The following is a 15,937-nucleotide window of genomic DNA, read 5'->3' as shown; positions in this document are numbered from 1 at the left end:
ATGTTGGATATTTTATCTGTAAATCTCCTAGAATCAGTTTAGTTTTTCAGTTTTGGCTGTAGTAGAAGTAGTAGAAGTAGTGTGAAAAAGGTCTAAAGGCAGATAGCATACAGTGGATATGCTGATGCCTTTAGACCTTTATTCTCACCAAAAATAGCTGATGGACACAGTGCAGCATTTAGCGGCCAGGAAGCCACATATGTCTGGAGTGCAGAGCTAAAATGATCAAAAGAGAATATTAGACTTGGATTTATCAGATAGTCTGCAACACAACTCCAAATGATTTCTAATGTTGCTCCGTACCTGCTGGATGTTTAAATAGGCAACTATTTACTTACAAGTCAGATAACATGAGTATCAGTCAGTAGTGTTTTCAGCTGGTTTCAAGTTGCCCCTAAGTAGCCAAAAAATCTGTTAATGCACGTTTAAAGTGATTGTGTGTAGGATTTGGCATTTCTATGGCACCCTTAGCGTTAGCATCAAAGAAGACACTGCTGCAGACAGCTCCTTTCACATCCTACCCCTTTATGTTACCTTAACTTACCTCTGTCCTCCATCCATACAGCTGTGAGTAGCCACATAATCGTGACCCTTGAGCTGAGGAACACCGGACCTTGAGGACAAAGGACCCTTTGTAGTTTTCCCATCACGTGCAATGTAAATCTGGGGCACATCGTACCCTGAGAACTCCGTCACATTACTTGTAGGATCATCACACTTGCATGGCAGCTTAAGAGTTTATTTTGAGTATTTTGCTGTAAAATACAAGGAAGGTCTGTTTTCTGGATCTATGGCAGACTTTTGACAGTCTAGACTCCAAACCAAAGCTCACGTGACTTTCATCATAACAACACTTACATTATGGGGCATCGTGCACTGCTTAAACATAGTTATTTAATGATTTGTCCTTTTCATTTTGTTGTTTTCCAACTGTGAATAGATTTAGTTCTCTTGTTTTACTCTTATTCAGCTACTCCCACTGTTTTTTATCAGCTTATATAAATGCTTTTTTGTTTTTTTCCAGTCCCTGAGGTAATCGATGGGAACACACTGACGGCCACTGTAGTGGACTTAAATGCCTGGGTGGAGTATGAGTTTCGTGTTTTGGCCAAAAACAGTGTTGGGGTTGGAGAACCGAGCCCTGTGTCAGTCAAGACCAGGACAGAGGACGCAGGTACAGTGAATGCAATTCACCACTGATCAGGAGTCATCCTGATCAGATAGAAAATATCAAATCCTCAAAGTGTGATTGTACAACTTTCTTAAGCTTGGAGTGTTTCCTTGTGTGGAGGTGTGAACATGGTCTGTGTTGTGTAGTCCCTGATGCAGCCCCCGGTGATGTGGGTGGAGGAGGTGGAAGCAGATCTGAACTGGTCATCACATGGGAGGTAAGTCATCAGTCTTATGTTCTAGTGTGTTACTCAAAGTGGCTGCAGTTAATCTTTTTTATCTTTGAGTGAGGTGCTTAATATTCTTCCCTAAATCAAAGCCCCTGCTCTGTTTGGCTCGTGGGTGTCATAAATTTTGGGTCAATTGAGATCTGGCGCTGTAGTCGTTGTAATTTCATAGTTACAGAGTCTGCATGTGAGGCGGCGGCGGCGGCGATGTATTCATAAGCAGAACACTGAATCTGACAGTTATTGTCATTTATGAGGCTTTGATCTGCGCTGAATTGCTGTTGTTTAGCCAAAAAGTGAATTGCTCAAATCGAGCAAAGGAGGAAGCCAGCCGGGTAGCTGAAAAATAATGTAGATATTGAAGAAGTCATTAGCCGGCTCATGCTATCTCATTATTTGAGTTTTCTCATTTCATTAAAATCAGAAATACCTTTTCATTTTTAAAAGCTGCACAGACGCTCTGTAATGAGCTTGGATTTTCTTTTTTTTTTTAAATGGCATTTTACTGCTCATTTCATTTCGTCAGGTGGGTCAGAAAAGCAATTTGTGGGTCACGCACTTCTTTTGGCAGCGTGAGAGTGTGGGTGGTGATTGTTTCAGCCCAGCGGCGGGGTGAACGTGAGTGGTTTGTATATGTTTTAATATCACTATAGTTTTGTGTTTCACTCTCAGCCTGTCCCCGAAGAACTGCAGAATGGTGAGAGCTTTGGTTACATCATTGCTTTCCGCGCCTTCGGAGAAGTTAGCTGGACTCACGTGGCCACCTCTGCCCCTGGCGCGTCTCGCTACGTGTACCGCAACGAAAGCATCGCGCCCTTCTCTCCATTTCACGTCAAGGTTGGCACTTACAACAGCAAAGGACAGGGTCCCTTCAGCCCTGTGGTCACCATCTACTCTGCAGAGATAGGTAAGGGAATGAACGTGAGTGGGATTTTTTGCAAAGCTACAAAGCTTTTTCTGTTTGTGAAAGGGGGACAGAGATCATGAAAGTGGTTTTCAAGGTAGAGGCATTTATTTCCCTGCATGAAAAGCAGAAGAGACACGCAGGACAATAAATCTGCAGAAATCTTTTTACGAGTAAAAAAGGGTAGGGGGGAAAAATTGCACAACACATTCATGTAAGGACAGACTGATTGCCTCCAAATATCACCGCTCTTTTGAATGGCTATGAAAACCGGTTGGCATTTAGATCTATGCTACCTCTCAGCATGCTGAGAGGGGGTCAGTCTGTAGTGTGGTGTTGGTCTATTTACCAGCAGCACCTGCGTGTGATGATTCATCCAAGTGGGGAATGGTGCACTGTTATAAATGTAAAAATTGAAGAGATTTGTTCTGCGTGTCTCTGTGCTGTTGGAAGAAGTGCAGAAATGCTCAGTCTCCTGTTGTCTGTTTTCAGAGCCAAGTGGGATGCCAGCAGGAGTCTGGGCCAGAAGTGTCTCAGCCTCTGAGATTGAGGTGAATTGGCAGGCTCTCTCCTTCACCCCTGAAAGGGTTCTGGGCTATGAGGTACATTTTACCCTTTTAAATGGAAATAGAAATCACACACAGCACAATTCAAATGCTTGTCATCGCCCCTGTTGCACCTCAAAGCCATCACTTCCAAACTCTGTGTCGCCATGGAAATGGCTGTTTCAGTCAGGCGACCGTTACAGCCGAAATTATACAGTCCTTTGTAGCAACGCGACAGGAAAACATGTCACAGCGTTTTCATAGAGAACAAAAGAAAATTGCCTGTCCACATGCCTTTTCATGTTGCTGTCAGTTATGGGGTCATGATACGGCGCTTCATGATAGTCTGCGTCGCAATGTCGACCAGACTTAATGTGAGAATACCAAGAAATGGCGTCTTAACACAACACAAACTGTGTGATGATACTGAACACTGTTTGGTCCGCCAGATGATTCCAGCTAAATAAAATTTTAGAAATACAAAAAATATTTAAAAAATACATAAATTAAAAAGATCCTAATAACGTTCATGCTGTTTTAGTTTTTGGTAATTATTTGGGCTCCCTAGTTTATTTTCAGCAGAATGACACTTTGCACAGGAAGCCAGGCAATGAAGGGAACTTGGGATCCTTTCCTCATAGTAGGTGCTTGCTGTTAACCCATGGCCCACCATTATTATTATTATTATACCTTTATTTAAAGAGGACAGTGCACATCAATGAACGTAACCGTAAAAGTGCCAGTGTTAGCCAGAGGCTAATTTCCAACTGTAGTCCTCTGGCAAGATGTTTAAAAGCCATTTAAATATAATATACTGTATATATTAAAGGGTAACTCCACCAATTTTACACATTAAAGTGTGTTTACAGGTCTTGGGGAGTACTTCTGTACAACTGCTCCTCTGGAACCTTTTGTGGCTCCAGAGGAAGCTGTGTGTAATCTGATAAATTGCCCCCAGTGATGCCACTCATTGGCTAAGTTGCATTATGGGTAATGTAGGCAACAGGTTTTGAGGGGAGAAGAATGCGTGGTTTAAAATAGGCAATATCTCTGGTTTGGCTTAATTGATTATTATCATTTGTTTTAAAGCTGTCTATAATAAGTCAGACAGTGTGGACTGATTTAAACCTGGTTCCTACTTTACCCACAATGCAACTAAGCCATTGAGTGGCCTCACTGGAGGTAAATTATCAGATTACATGCAGCTTCCTCTGGAGCCACAAAATACTTTATGCTACTTTTTTCACATAGTCAGTAGGACTCCCCAAGACCTGCAAACACACTTTCATCTGTAAAATTGGTGGAGTTACCCTTTAAGTTTCAGTTTTGATCTCATGGGAACAAGTTTGGCCACGACTGGTCTAACACAGCTGCACCGTGGAAATCACTCTTTAGTCATTTTTCACTAAATAAATAAGAATATTTGACACCAGCTGCAACAATTAGACGATTCATCTGTTAGTTGGTTCAAAAGAAAATTAGTAGGCAACAATTTTGATAAATGATTCTCGTTCAAGCCAAAATATAAAAAAATTGCTGGTTCCAGCTTCTTAAATGTGACTTGTGTTATTGTAAATGAAGAGTGTTTTGGATTTGGACTGTTGGCTGAACAAAAGAAACAATTTGAAGACGTCACTTCGGGCTCTGGGAAACTGTGATGAACATTTTTCACATGAATTATTGAACATAATTGATTAGTCAGTGAATTGGGAAAATAATCAGCAGATTTATGGAAAATAACCGTCAGTTGCAGCCCTTTATTCAACTAGGCCTATTACATTTTAAACCCAACGCAGTAGATTGAATTACTATTTTACCTTCAGATCTGGGACAGCCTGATTGCCTCACCTGCATAATTCAGACTGAATAATCAGGGCGATCAAAGTGCTTTAATGTGAGATGTTGTTATTATTCTCAATAAAATCAAAGCTCTTTCAATAATTCCATCCAGGAAAATAAGCTTTTGTGCCATTTCATATCTGAGCTTCCTCAGCGACGTCAACACCAGCTAACATTGAATAAAGATGATGATAGGGAAGTGGACGGGTGTGGGGTGGATGTCAGTTTGGGTTGATTTATTTACAGTTTATGCAAAATGGTCACTTATTATATGATTGGTAACTTTAGCTGGTATTTGATGTTTAATATATTCATTTAAATCCATATCAAGATGAGAAAGATTTTCATTAGGGGGGAAATCACTTTTGCAGGCTGTGTGACGCTACATTTAATGATGTATTGTAGTGCTGAAACAATCGAACAATAAATCCCCCGGTCACGCCATGAAAGCATCTTGATTGTTAATTCTGATAATTGAATCATCGTTTCAGTCGTCAGGCAAAAATGCAAAACTGGTTTGAGCTTCTCACATGAGAGCATTGCACAGCTACATGATTGTAAATCAAATTACCTTTGTGTTTTCCAGTGCTAGTCATCATTTAGATGGCGTCACCTCAAGTTTTGGGAAATTATAGTGGGCATACTTCATTATTTTTAACATTATAAAGATTTAATTATTTATAAAACACTCAAAAAAACAGTAGATTAACCAATATCTGTCCTACTGTGCCGCTCTTTCAGCGGTATTTGAACAATATCGAAACGTTCCTCAGAGTTGTAAAGGTCCATCAACAAAAGCTTTGTAATGTCAGATCAAATATCCTGCTGGAATCAGAGGCAGAAGCAGAGGATACACCCCGCGGCGATCATTTAACAACATCACATATCTCTCCAGACATCAAAAACAGCTACAAACACATCGTTGTGCTGTATGTGATGGAAAATGCCTTCTACCGTTGTACGCATTCCAGTGCCACGTATCACGGTTCACTGACCTGCTCTCCGTCTTAAACAGGTGGTTTACTGGGAGGATGACACCAAACCGGAGACCATGGGGAAGGTTAGAGTGCCTTGGAACCAGACCTCGGTCACAGTGAGCGGCTTGGCAGGAAACACGCAGTATTTCCTAACGGTCAGCGCTTTCAACACAGCAGGCACCGGCCCCTTCCTCCCTGCCATCAACGTGACCACAAAAAAGCCACGTACGTTGCGGCGCCCGAGGCGCCTTGCTGCTCAAGTGTTTGTGTTTGTATCCACGCTGATTATAATTCAGAGGTGGGAAGTCTATTCTTAGCTGTCCCTAAAAAGCAAGAGAAAGTACATCTAATCTCACTCTTGGAAGTATCGCATAAGAGAAATATGGTAATTCTTGGATAATGATGTGACATTAACATGTTTCTGTGCTGACAATGTATTATTTTTATATCATGCAGCACCGACCCAACCGCCGCTGAATGTCGAATGGACCCTAATTGGCTCTCACTTGTCTCTTTACTGGGAACCTGTGGTGGCGATGGAATCAGAGTCAGAAGTTACAGGCTACCAAGTGAGTTAAACATCACCGTAAGCTTCACACACTCGAATGTTTGGACCTTACCTGTGTGGTGGCTGTCAGGCTGTAAGAATGCATGTTTACCGAGTGTCACCCGGCTTGTTTCTCTCCCCCGTTCAGCTGTCATACAGGAGACAGAGACACAAAGAGGTAAACACACTCACAACAGCCAATTCAACAGCAGAGCTGACCCTCCCCGAGGAAGAGGACGACTACATCATCCACATTCAGACGCTGAGCGAAGGAGGGCTGGGCCCGGCCTCGGATCCCATACGAATCCACCAACTAAGTAAGCTCGCTCTGGATCGGTGTTCATTTTTTTAAGCTACTTTAGATTTAGTCTTAGTCTTTAGACAGAAATTTGTTTTAGTTACGTTTGTGGCACTTTTATCCTTCATAGTTTTGGTCTAGTCTTAGTTGACGAAATGCTTTTTCTCTTTAAAACTCGGCAAACATGGTTTTTGTCTTCGGTTTCACACGATAGGACAAAAGAAAGCATTTCACTTGTCTGACCAAAAGGTTTAATTGTCCCGGACTAGTCATACTGGTCATTGTCAAGGCCTGCATGTTTCACTCACCAGCTTTGAAGCACTCAAGCTGATGTTAGCAAACACATAATGTTAGCCTGGAAGCTAGGCTAATTCATTCATTATTTTGCCTTTTTTGTTTTGCGGGAAAGCTGTCCTCCAGCCAGGCTATGGAGACATGGCCTGCTAGCAAATTTTGCTTTTCTCTCTTTAAACTTAGCCAACATGGTTTTTCCCTATATATTTTTCCTTTGCACGATAGGACAATACTTTTACTTGTCTAACCAAAAAGTTTACTTGTCCGGGATAAGTTATAACATTTAATTGTCAAGCCCTGTATTTTTCACTCACATGCTTCGAGGCTAGCGAACTGACGTTTGCCTTGGATCCCATTTGAAACCACCAAGTAGGGAAGCTCTCTCAGGTTCAGTGTTATTTTTGGCAGCTATTTTAGATTTAGTTTCAGTCTTCAGACAAAAAATGCTTATTAATTTAATCAAAATTTTTTTCTTCAAAAAGTTTACTTGTCCCAGACAAGCTACAATGTTAATTGCCAAGAGCCCTGCATGTTTCACTCACAAGCTTTGAAGCTAGCAAACTGACGTTACTTAACACATTCACGCAGCCAACGTTAGATGGAAACTAGCTCATTCGTTCATTATTTTGGAACTGTTTTTGCTGCCGTGGCACGGCTTACTAGCAAATCTGGCACAAGTTGACTGAGCCGACTGCCCAGTAACACAGACGTGATGTTAGCAAACTGATATGCTTATTTAACATTAGCACTTAGCTGCAGTTAGCTAGCGTTAACTCACTGTGGCATTAATAGACACTGCTTATGTTGTAGTGGAAATGTGCTCAAGGAATAATTTGAGTCTGGCTCGTTCCTGCACAACAGAATGGCTGCAAGAAATGTAGGACTTTTTCAGTCTTCCGCAGTATCACTGAAAAACGCTGATCCCACCATGTTGTAGAGAAACACAACAGAGCGGTAACATTCGACATATAGATTCAGCAGGACCCCCGGTCTCTCACAACTTCTATTTTGTGTTATTTGCCCACTCTTGTAAATGAAGTCACTTAGCACTTCTTAAACCTGACAGGGACAGTTTGTCCTCCGTTGACTCACCATTACTCGCGTCCCCAGCCACCCCCGTTCGGCTTCTTCCAGCTCGTACATTTTTGCTGAAATATGCAGCACAATCCATCTCTGTCGCAGGGGTTGACTTCCTCTTTTACTAGGTGCTATTACTGTCCTGTGGGACTCCAGGGGGCTCGTCTTCTGCTCTAAATGCTAATTTGCATTGTTGATATTCTGTGTTGAATCCCTGTAAACAGCAGTTGAGAGAGATAGAATTCCTCGCTGGCTTGTCTTTGAAATTTCATTTGAAAAATAGACCGTTTTTTTTTTTTTTTTTGTACAGCGATCCTTTGGATACTGCAAAGAAAAAGATGTGGGCTGAACACATTAGCAGGCCAAACAGAGCGCTGTGTTTGTAGAAGCTAGTGGCTCTAAATCATCAGATGTGCAGATGATGTTCAGGAAGATATATGTTTTATCCAGGAAAGGGTTTTTCATATGTATATTATGTCATTACACGAAAATACTCAGCGATCCATAAGAGTTAATTGAGTCGCTTAAATCACATATGAGAAACTAGCGATGAGAGCAAACTGCATCAGGCTCCTGGTCCCTTTGCACACAGATCCCTTAATATATCTATTTTTTATATATGCGTTTGCAGTCATCAGGCAGGACATGATTTAGTTTTTACCACATTTTAAAAACCCCCGTTAAGCTTCAGCATGCATGTTTTATGTTTGTTTGTTTTTTTATTTAAGGTGGAATTCAAATGAATGAAAGAAGTGTGTTTCATGATGATAACATTACTGCTCAATAACGGACAGGCTTATATATGATTTCCTGGGAGCCAGTCATTCCAAAATCCTAAGCCTGTTACCATGACAGAAGGCTCGGTTTTCCCATTGTATCCCCCACAAAATGTTTTTAAATCGGATGTGTGGATGGATTCCAAGCGAAAGAATGACAGGAGGATGAGGTGCCCACCATTTATTTATCCTTTCTTTATGCAGGTGGACCTTATGATTTATGATTATCTTATTTAAGATTGTTTGTTTTTCTCCAAAAAGCATGTTCACTAAAAAAAAAAAGGTGTACAATCTGTGAAGCAATTAAAAATATTTGCTTTTTATTTAAATGTATTCAACAATGTTTTAGTGCCATCATAAGATTTAAGAAGAGCACATTTTAATAATTAATGGGTTAATATTGTGAATCACATTGTTCTGCCAGCCAGGATAATTGTGACATGAAATGTGTAAGTCATCCCGTGCTTAACAGGGATCCTTTTTCCGTAACGTTGTCACTAAAGGCTCATTTATGCTCCCTTGATGTATAAAACTTTATACGTTTAACAATATAACCGTCACTGCCCACATATTTCCATGCTCCCTTCACGATGCCATGGCGGTTTAGCAGTACAACCACTTAAGGGCGCTGCTCAGAGTCAACCTGGTCTCGCTCGGACCTCCACTTTGCGTTCGCCAGCATCTGACTCACATTCGATTCCCGTCCACCTGTTCTGTAGTAACTGGTTGTCTCTGTGCCCAGCCAAAGTAACATCATACAGATGTTCGCAGAACCTCTCCTCAAAAAGTTAAAATTAAAAGTTAAAACTTCTTCCTCTTGTCCTGTGGTCTAGTCTCGCTTGAACTATTGGCTGCACTGGCCCCCACGACTACCGGAGGTATTGCTCCGTTGGTCTGTATCCGTAAGCTTTCAGAAAACTGGCAGAAATATGAACGAAATGAGTATGGACAGAAGGCTCCGTCCATATCCATATGCGTGTCTAAAGTTGAGCATAAATGAGCCTTTAGAGTAACAATCACGACCTGTGAGTGGCTGCAGAATAATGACCCCATGGGGATTTTGTTTGGTTCCCTATAAATCTTACTTTTTTTTACTAGATTTTGTTCACCACTGCACGAAATCTCATGGAAATGGAGGCTGACTGGCGATCCGGTGTTGTTAGTATTTGCGACTCTGAGGAGAAAAGAAAGCAATCAGCAACAATAATACCACTTAGAAATGGTAGGGCATTAATAATCATTTTTATTGTCCACAAATGTGGAAATTTGCCTTCGGCTTCAGAGGTTGGTTAAAAAACACATTCTAATAAATCACAATACACACAATGAAAAATAACAAGTGTAATGAACATGGTTCCAGTGTGAATGATGTTTTCCATTTCAGCCAAGTTATTGCATTTGGTTTGAAGGACTTTTTTCACTTTCATCTGGAATGTTTCGCTGATCTGTTCTCGGTTGAAAAAAATAACTGAAGAGATAAGACTGTGTGCTCCCTCCAGCTGTTTTAACATCAGTCCGTCTTTGTATTGTGTGTTCCAGGTATGAGTGCCCGCGGCTCGAGAGCCTGGAGCGTGGACGTCTCCCCCCTCTCCCTGCTCCTCGCCATCGCAATATCGACATTCAGGTCAACGTCGTGACACAATGACAAACTCTTTTTCAACCTTCTTCTTGGTATTTTTTTCTTAAATTTGTGAAAGTTGCTGAGTTTTTTTTCTTTTTGTTCCTCTCAGTTTTGGAGGTGACCACATACTATTTTGCAGTGTTAGTTTGCGGGTATGAGGCAGCGCAGGAGTGGAGTGTGCTGCCAGACACTTAATTAACGGTAAATGCTTGAGCTTTTCTTTTTTTTTTCCTCTTACGTAGGTCTGTTTTGACATTTCTGCCTGGTTGGGAACAATGCTCCATTTCAACTCTTTTTTCGAATGATACAGATGCCTTACTTCCATTCATGTGCCAAAGTAGTTTCAGCCTTCTTGTTGTTATTGCTAAGATAGCTACATGCTTTCCTCGACATTTTATTCCTCACAGTTTCTTACTACTTAAGGTCTCAGTGTACCTTGCGGAGGGCCGTGATGAGAAGTCATGTTTTGTATTTTTGGAGATTTTCACTTTTCTTCTCCACATCTGAATTGGCGAGTCGGAACATGTTCATTCACCCGTGCCCGTGCCTTTGGAGATTCTTGTAACGCCGTCACTTATAGACACTAGTCAGTGATACTTTCAGAGCATACTGCAGCCACCTTCATCTTTTCGTGCTCCATTAAAAGTTGGTTGTGTCCCAGATGAAACTCATAAAACAGCTCACAGTGCCAGTGATAGCCAATTACCTTTTATCATTTGATTGTTGAGAGCTGAATGTACCATGAGGGCTCCTACAGGTTTTAATGCCTCAGACCAGTTATTGTAAAAGCCGACTGATTGATGGGTTTTCTCTGCATTCACAGAGTTCATATCTGCCTGTATACAGCAGTAGTGGGAGAGTAGTACAGCTGTATTTCCTTCCAAACTAATGCTGAAACATTCAGTCAGGTGACAAAAAATAATGTACAGCATCTCATTTCTGTCATTCCTCAAGGTGAAAATGCCAAACGTTCCAAACAAGGTGTAGGTTTGATTGCAATCCATTTGCTGCCACACAATCCAACTCAAGGTTATTATCCCCTTTATACCATGGCCACATGCCAAAAAAAGCTATATGCATTCAAAATAAATGAACTGTCATTCAGCTACCTAGAATAATTTTATCCCTACTGTTTACAGTAATAAGATGAAACAGACAGTAGCTGGGCAACACGTAGCTAAGCACCAAACAGATGATAGTCAGAAGGAGTTTTTCACAAGGCTGGGCTCTGAGTTTTAACCTGCTCACAGATCCTTAGACTAAAGTCTTGTTATGCAGCTGCAGAAGAATCAAAAACTTGTAAACTATGTTTGAAGGAATAATCTTATTTGCTTTGGTGTCAAGTTAGATGAGAACAAATGTAGTCTTGGTGCAATCGAAACTGCTGCTCTGTCCAAAGATAACAAACATGCCCACCAGCACCTGTGAAGCTCAGGTCGTATCTTGTTTGTTGAATGTCATCAGAAGTGCGTGGCGGATTTTCAAACAGCTTTGACCTCAATCGGAGGTGGGAGCTGCTTTTGACAATTTCTATAGCTTTCCTCAAATGACAATCTGCACATCACACCCATCCCACCCCTTCAGTGACCAGGCATGAGTGAAGAAGTATACAAGTCTTGGAGGAGACGCTGTCTGATAATATACACAGTTATCCCCATACCTAAACAGTTATCGGGTCTCGCCCCTGGCTATGAAGGCTGGCTTTTCACTGTCACCTTCTGGCGTGGCCTTCTGATATGGTCATGCCATAGAAATTTGCTAATTTCAACCATAACTGCGCCTGTCGCTCCTCAGTTAATCCACACACATGAGAGTGTCAAAGCAAACAAGCATATTTCCAAAAAATGGCAAACCGTCCCTTTCAAGAGTAATTTGACTGATTGCATGAAGTAACACAGTCCAGTTACAGATATACAAAATAGCAGTTTAATACTTTGTGAGCATAAAAATTCATGCCTGGCCTTTGGAACAATAGCTAAAAAAAGCTCAGCTCAAGGTCCGCTTACTATCTTTATCCAGACCTTCCAAACCTCCGCGGCTATATCAGCAACTTTAGTTTCCTCCTGCGAGTCACACAACTGTGTGAACTCCATTTGCTGAAGAAAACTGTTGCAATGTGGCTGAAATGAAGGGTAATTCCACCAAATGTACACATTAAAGTGTGTTTACAGGTCTATTGCATATGTGGATGATAGCAGTTTAAAGCTTTTTGTGGCTCCAGAGGAAGCTGCGTTTAATCGGATAAATTGCCAGCCAGTGATGTCACTCAATGGCTAAATTGCATTGTGGGAAATGTAGGAGCCAGATTTTGAAAAGGAAAGAGACTGCGTCGGAAAAAAGAGCCCGGTATCTCTGGTTCTGGTGTATTGATTTTGATTATTGGTTTTTAAAATGGTGCCTACATTACACACAATGCAGCCTAGCCACTGAGTGACTTCACTTGAGGTAATTTATCAGATTACATGCAGCTTCCTCTGGAGCCACAGAAGGCTTTATACTGTTTTTTTTTTTTCAGATATGCAGTAGTACTCCCCCAGCCCTTTAAACACACTTTAATGTGGAGAAATGGCGCAGTTACCCTTTAAGATTTTTATTTTTCAAATCTGTTTGTGTCTAGTTCAGTGCTGCCCAAAGTGGTTCGATTCTTCTCTTCTACAACTCTTCTAGTTTTACTGGATCACCTGTCAGCCAATCAGAATCCAGAATTCTCAGTGGCCATGGTATAATATCTTTGGGCTTTGGACTGTTGCACAGACAAAACAAGAGAATAGCATCCATCGTTTGGGGGAAATGTGTGCATTTCTCTCTATTTTCCGACATTTCCTAGATTGATCTAATAATTGGAAATAATCATTATATTCAGCCCTAGTCTTCATCCATCTGTGCAACACAGAGTAGTCGTGCCAGTCAACACGCATCATGAGCCATTACAGTCGAGACGAGAGGCTTAAAGTGCTGCCAATTGTGCCAGTCTGATAATTGAAATCTAGCCACCAGCTTAGACATTATTTGGCAAAATGTATGGTCAGCTGTGATTTAATACTTTGTGAATCTGTCCTTTCTTGTCAGTTGTATTGGCTTTTTTTATGTGTTACGTGTTGTCATTGTTTATTTATGTATTTCAGCAAACCCCCCCCCCCCGCTCAGGTATTCAGACCTGCTTCATCCTACCTTTCAATAGTGCTACAGTGGCAGGGGCGGATAGATCACGAATGTGTCAGCGCCCGACACAAGGGCCTATTTAACAGTCTGACTTGACAAATGGAAAGCCTGATATGTGCCGTGATTTAACTGACATTAAAATATCTTAGTAAATTAGAGCGGGCCTGAGGGGATTCTATGGGAAAGGGCATAGGAATAATGGTACTAATGACACCCGCTCAAGACTAATATATCAGGATTTAGGGAGGACTAAATCAGGACAATCCCATCAAGATGACACCAGGAAGATTCAAGGGTGTGTGTCTGTGTGTGTGGTTATTACCTTACCCCACGGTGTCATGGACAACTGTTTTCAAGAGGACCATTCTGCTATTTGGAAAAACAATAGTTTGAACTCATTTCTTGTACTTAACCACGGTTCAGGGTTTTTGGCAACAGAAACATTGATACAAGGTCAATATGGGATGTGGAAAATAAACGAGTTTGAGTTGAATTTATTATTTTTCTTCACATCACCATGGATCGCCAGTGCAGAGGAACAAGTGGCGAAAAGCTCCAGAATCCCAAGGCCAGGTCAGGCGCAGCTCGCAGGATACAGTTTGTATTAAATGTGAAGACAAAAGGTTTTCCTTCCCCCATGAGTGTGTGTCAATAACTTTCTGAAAGCAGTCTTTGAATCCTGTTATGTTGTTTTTGTGGCTTTACGTGTGGTTATATCTGTATACATTCTCTCATCACAGATTGTCATTGTTAAGCTAACAAATGTTTACACAGGAAAAATGCATCTTTCTGGCTGATTTATTGATTCTACTGAACTGGAAAAAAGACAACATTACAGTTTATGAACTTGTGTCTTGGGTACATAGAAGCATTGCCAACCTCTTTGTTTTGTAACGTGTCAGTACTGTGGAGATGTTTGGATTTTGATTTTTCTCTTGTTTTAATGTTTGATATGGTTCCTGATTGTTTCTTTTTTTTTTTCTTCTAAAAATTCTGCACAAAGGTCAAGTGTTGCTTTAAATTAACGTTTAAGAGCCAGTGTCGGCTCATTCAAAAGCCAGTGCGATAAGATCTCTCTTGCCTTCATACAGTATACTGTACATGCTGTATGTGTTTTCTTGTGATTTGAAGCAATGCCCCCCTACTGGGAGACCAAACTGTGGTGTCCTACTTCCAATTGTAATTCTCAGTCGAACCCCAGAATCTGAAAAATACATGAGCAGAGAGAAACATTTCTTAGCAGCTGCTATCACACACAGCCTTTTGGTGCAGTGACACAAACACTACCTGTTACAGGGTAGTCAGCCAGTGCACATTAGATAATACAAGTTGTACTATCTACTAGTACTTTTTGTCTTTTTATAACAGAACAACTTTACAATTTTCTTGCTACTTTCAAGATCAGAAAAGGCAGAATTGATCAGAAAACAAATAAACGAGTTACCCAAAATTTGTAATTCCATTGAGATTGATGAAGAAAATCCAATCAGAGCTCTGGGTGACAACGCTTGGCCTTTCTGTTGTGACTCCTCAGTATTTTTGATGTCCAGGTGATCTCTGTGAGATCGTGGCAGTTAACGTTTTCACATTGAAAAGTCATCAGCTGATCTTGATATGCTGAAGCTGTGCATGTACGATATCGTTTGGTGCATCTGTGTTTTCTAAATGAGGGAGTTAATAAAAACAATTCACTGAGGATTTTCTCTCCTGGACTTGTTTTTTGAGTTATGTGTGTGGCACGGTGTCATTTTCGGCATCAGCAGTTTTAGTGTCTTTACTGCAGGAGGAATTTGAGTGGTGCTTTGGGGCACCATCAAAGCTATAAAATGCATAATATTATGAAAAAGCATATAAATGAGAGTAAATGGCAGCAGTAATGTCCTATTCAGTGGATAAAGAACACATTTGCGAGTTTTTGCTGCATATACTAATTGTTCAATTATTTAATAAGGACTATCCTTACAGAAAATCCAATGTTTTGACACTAAAGATAACATGTATCAAGCGGTCGGCTTGTACTGCAGCATTTGCAAAGAACACTGATTAATTTCTTGGGCTCATGTGTGCGTGGATCTGCTGAAGTCCAGATACCTTCCACTAAAAACAACGGAATGACATGGAAAGCTGCTGTGAAATATTGATTGAGCCAGTGTTGCAGAGATGCTTTTAAGATAATAAGAGGGAGAGGACCCTGTGAAGAGATCAATAGGCAGGGGAAGTGAAGAAAAGAGAGGTTTCTCCCTACACACCACAGATCATCCATAATGAGCAGGTGTGTCAATACTTAAGTGATGGCTCTTCACATGCTATTGACCACTGAATCACAGCACTAGGCAACCGTAACTTCTTACACAAGACACTAAAAGAAAGGCTTTTACTATGCTTTCTATACCTTTGGTATCTTTATTACTGAAAGCTGCAAAATGCTGTGATTTCACATGTGGTTTAGATAGCCCTTACAGAGATACTGTCTATGATGTGATTGGTGTATTCTTCCCAT

At 41.0% G+C, this 15,937-nt stretch overlaps 1 protein-coding gene across 2 annotated transcripts in view; it reads left to right on the top strand.

Moving 5' to 3' along the window:
- The window catches only part of cntn3a.2 (contactin 3a, tandem duplicate 2), a 45,080-nt gene extending 29,945 nt beyond the window's left edge, over positions 1-15,135 (top strand). For both annotated transcript variants that reach the window (XM_084366056.1, XM_084366055.1), the window contains 8 exons: positions 1,025-1,174; positions 1,318-1,388; positions 2,070-2,304; positions 2,794-2,903; positions 5,701-5,887; positions 6,119-6,231; positions 6,358-6,526; positions 10,194-15,135. In XM_084366056.1, coding sequence (XP_084222182.1) covers positions 1,025-1,174; positions 1,318-1,388; positions 2,070-2,304; positions 2,794-2,903; positions 5,701-5,887; positions 6,119-6,231; positions 6,358-6,526; positions 10,194-10,291 — 1,133 coding nt within the window. In that variant the 3' untranslated portion in view covers positions 10,292-15,135. The remainder of the gene's footprint in view (positions 1-1,024; positions 1,175-1,317; positions 1,389-2,069; positions 2,305-2,793; positions 2,904-5,700; positions 5,888-6,118; positions 6,232-6,357; positions 6,527-10,193) is intronic.
- The last annotated feature ends 802 nt before the right edge of the window (positions 15,136-15,937 follow it).

The sequence above is a fragment of the Pagrus pagrus genome, assembly GCF_965226575.1.
Source record: "Pagrus pagrus genome assembly, chromosome: 11".
Lineage (NCBI taxonomy): Eukaryota > Metazoa > Chordata > Actinopteri > Spariformes > Sparidae > Pagrus > Pagrus pagrus.
This window is presented reverse-complemented; position numbering and strand designations above follow the sequence as displayed.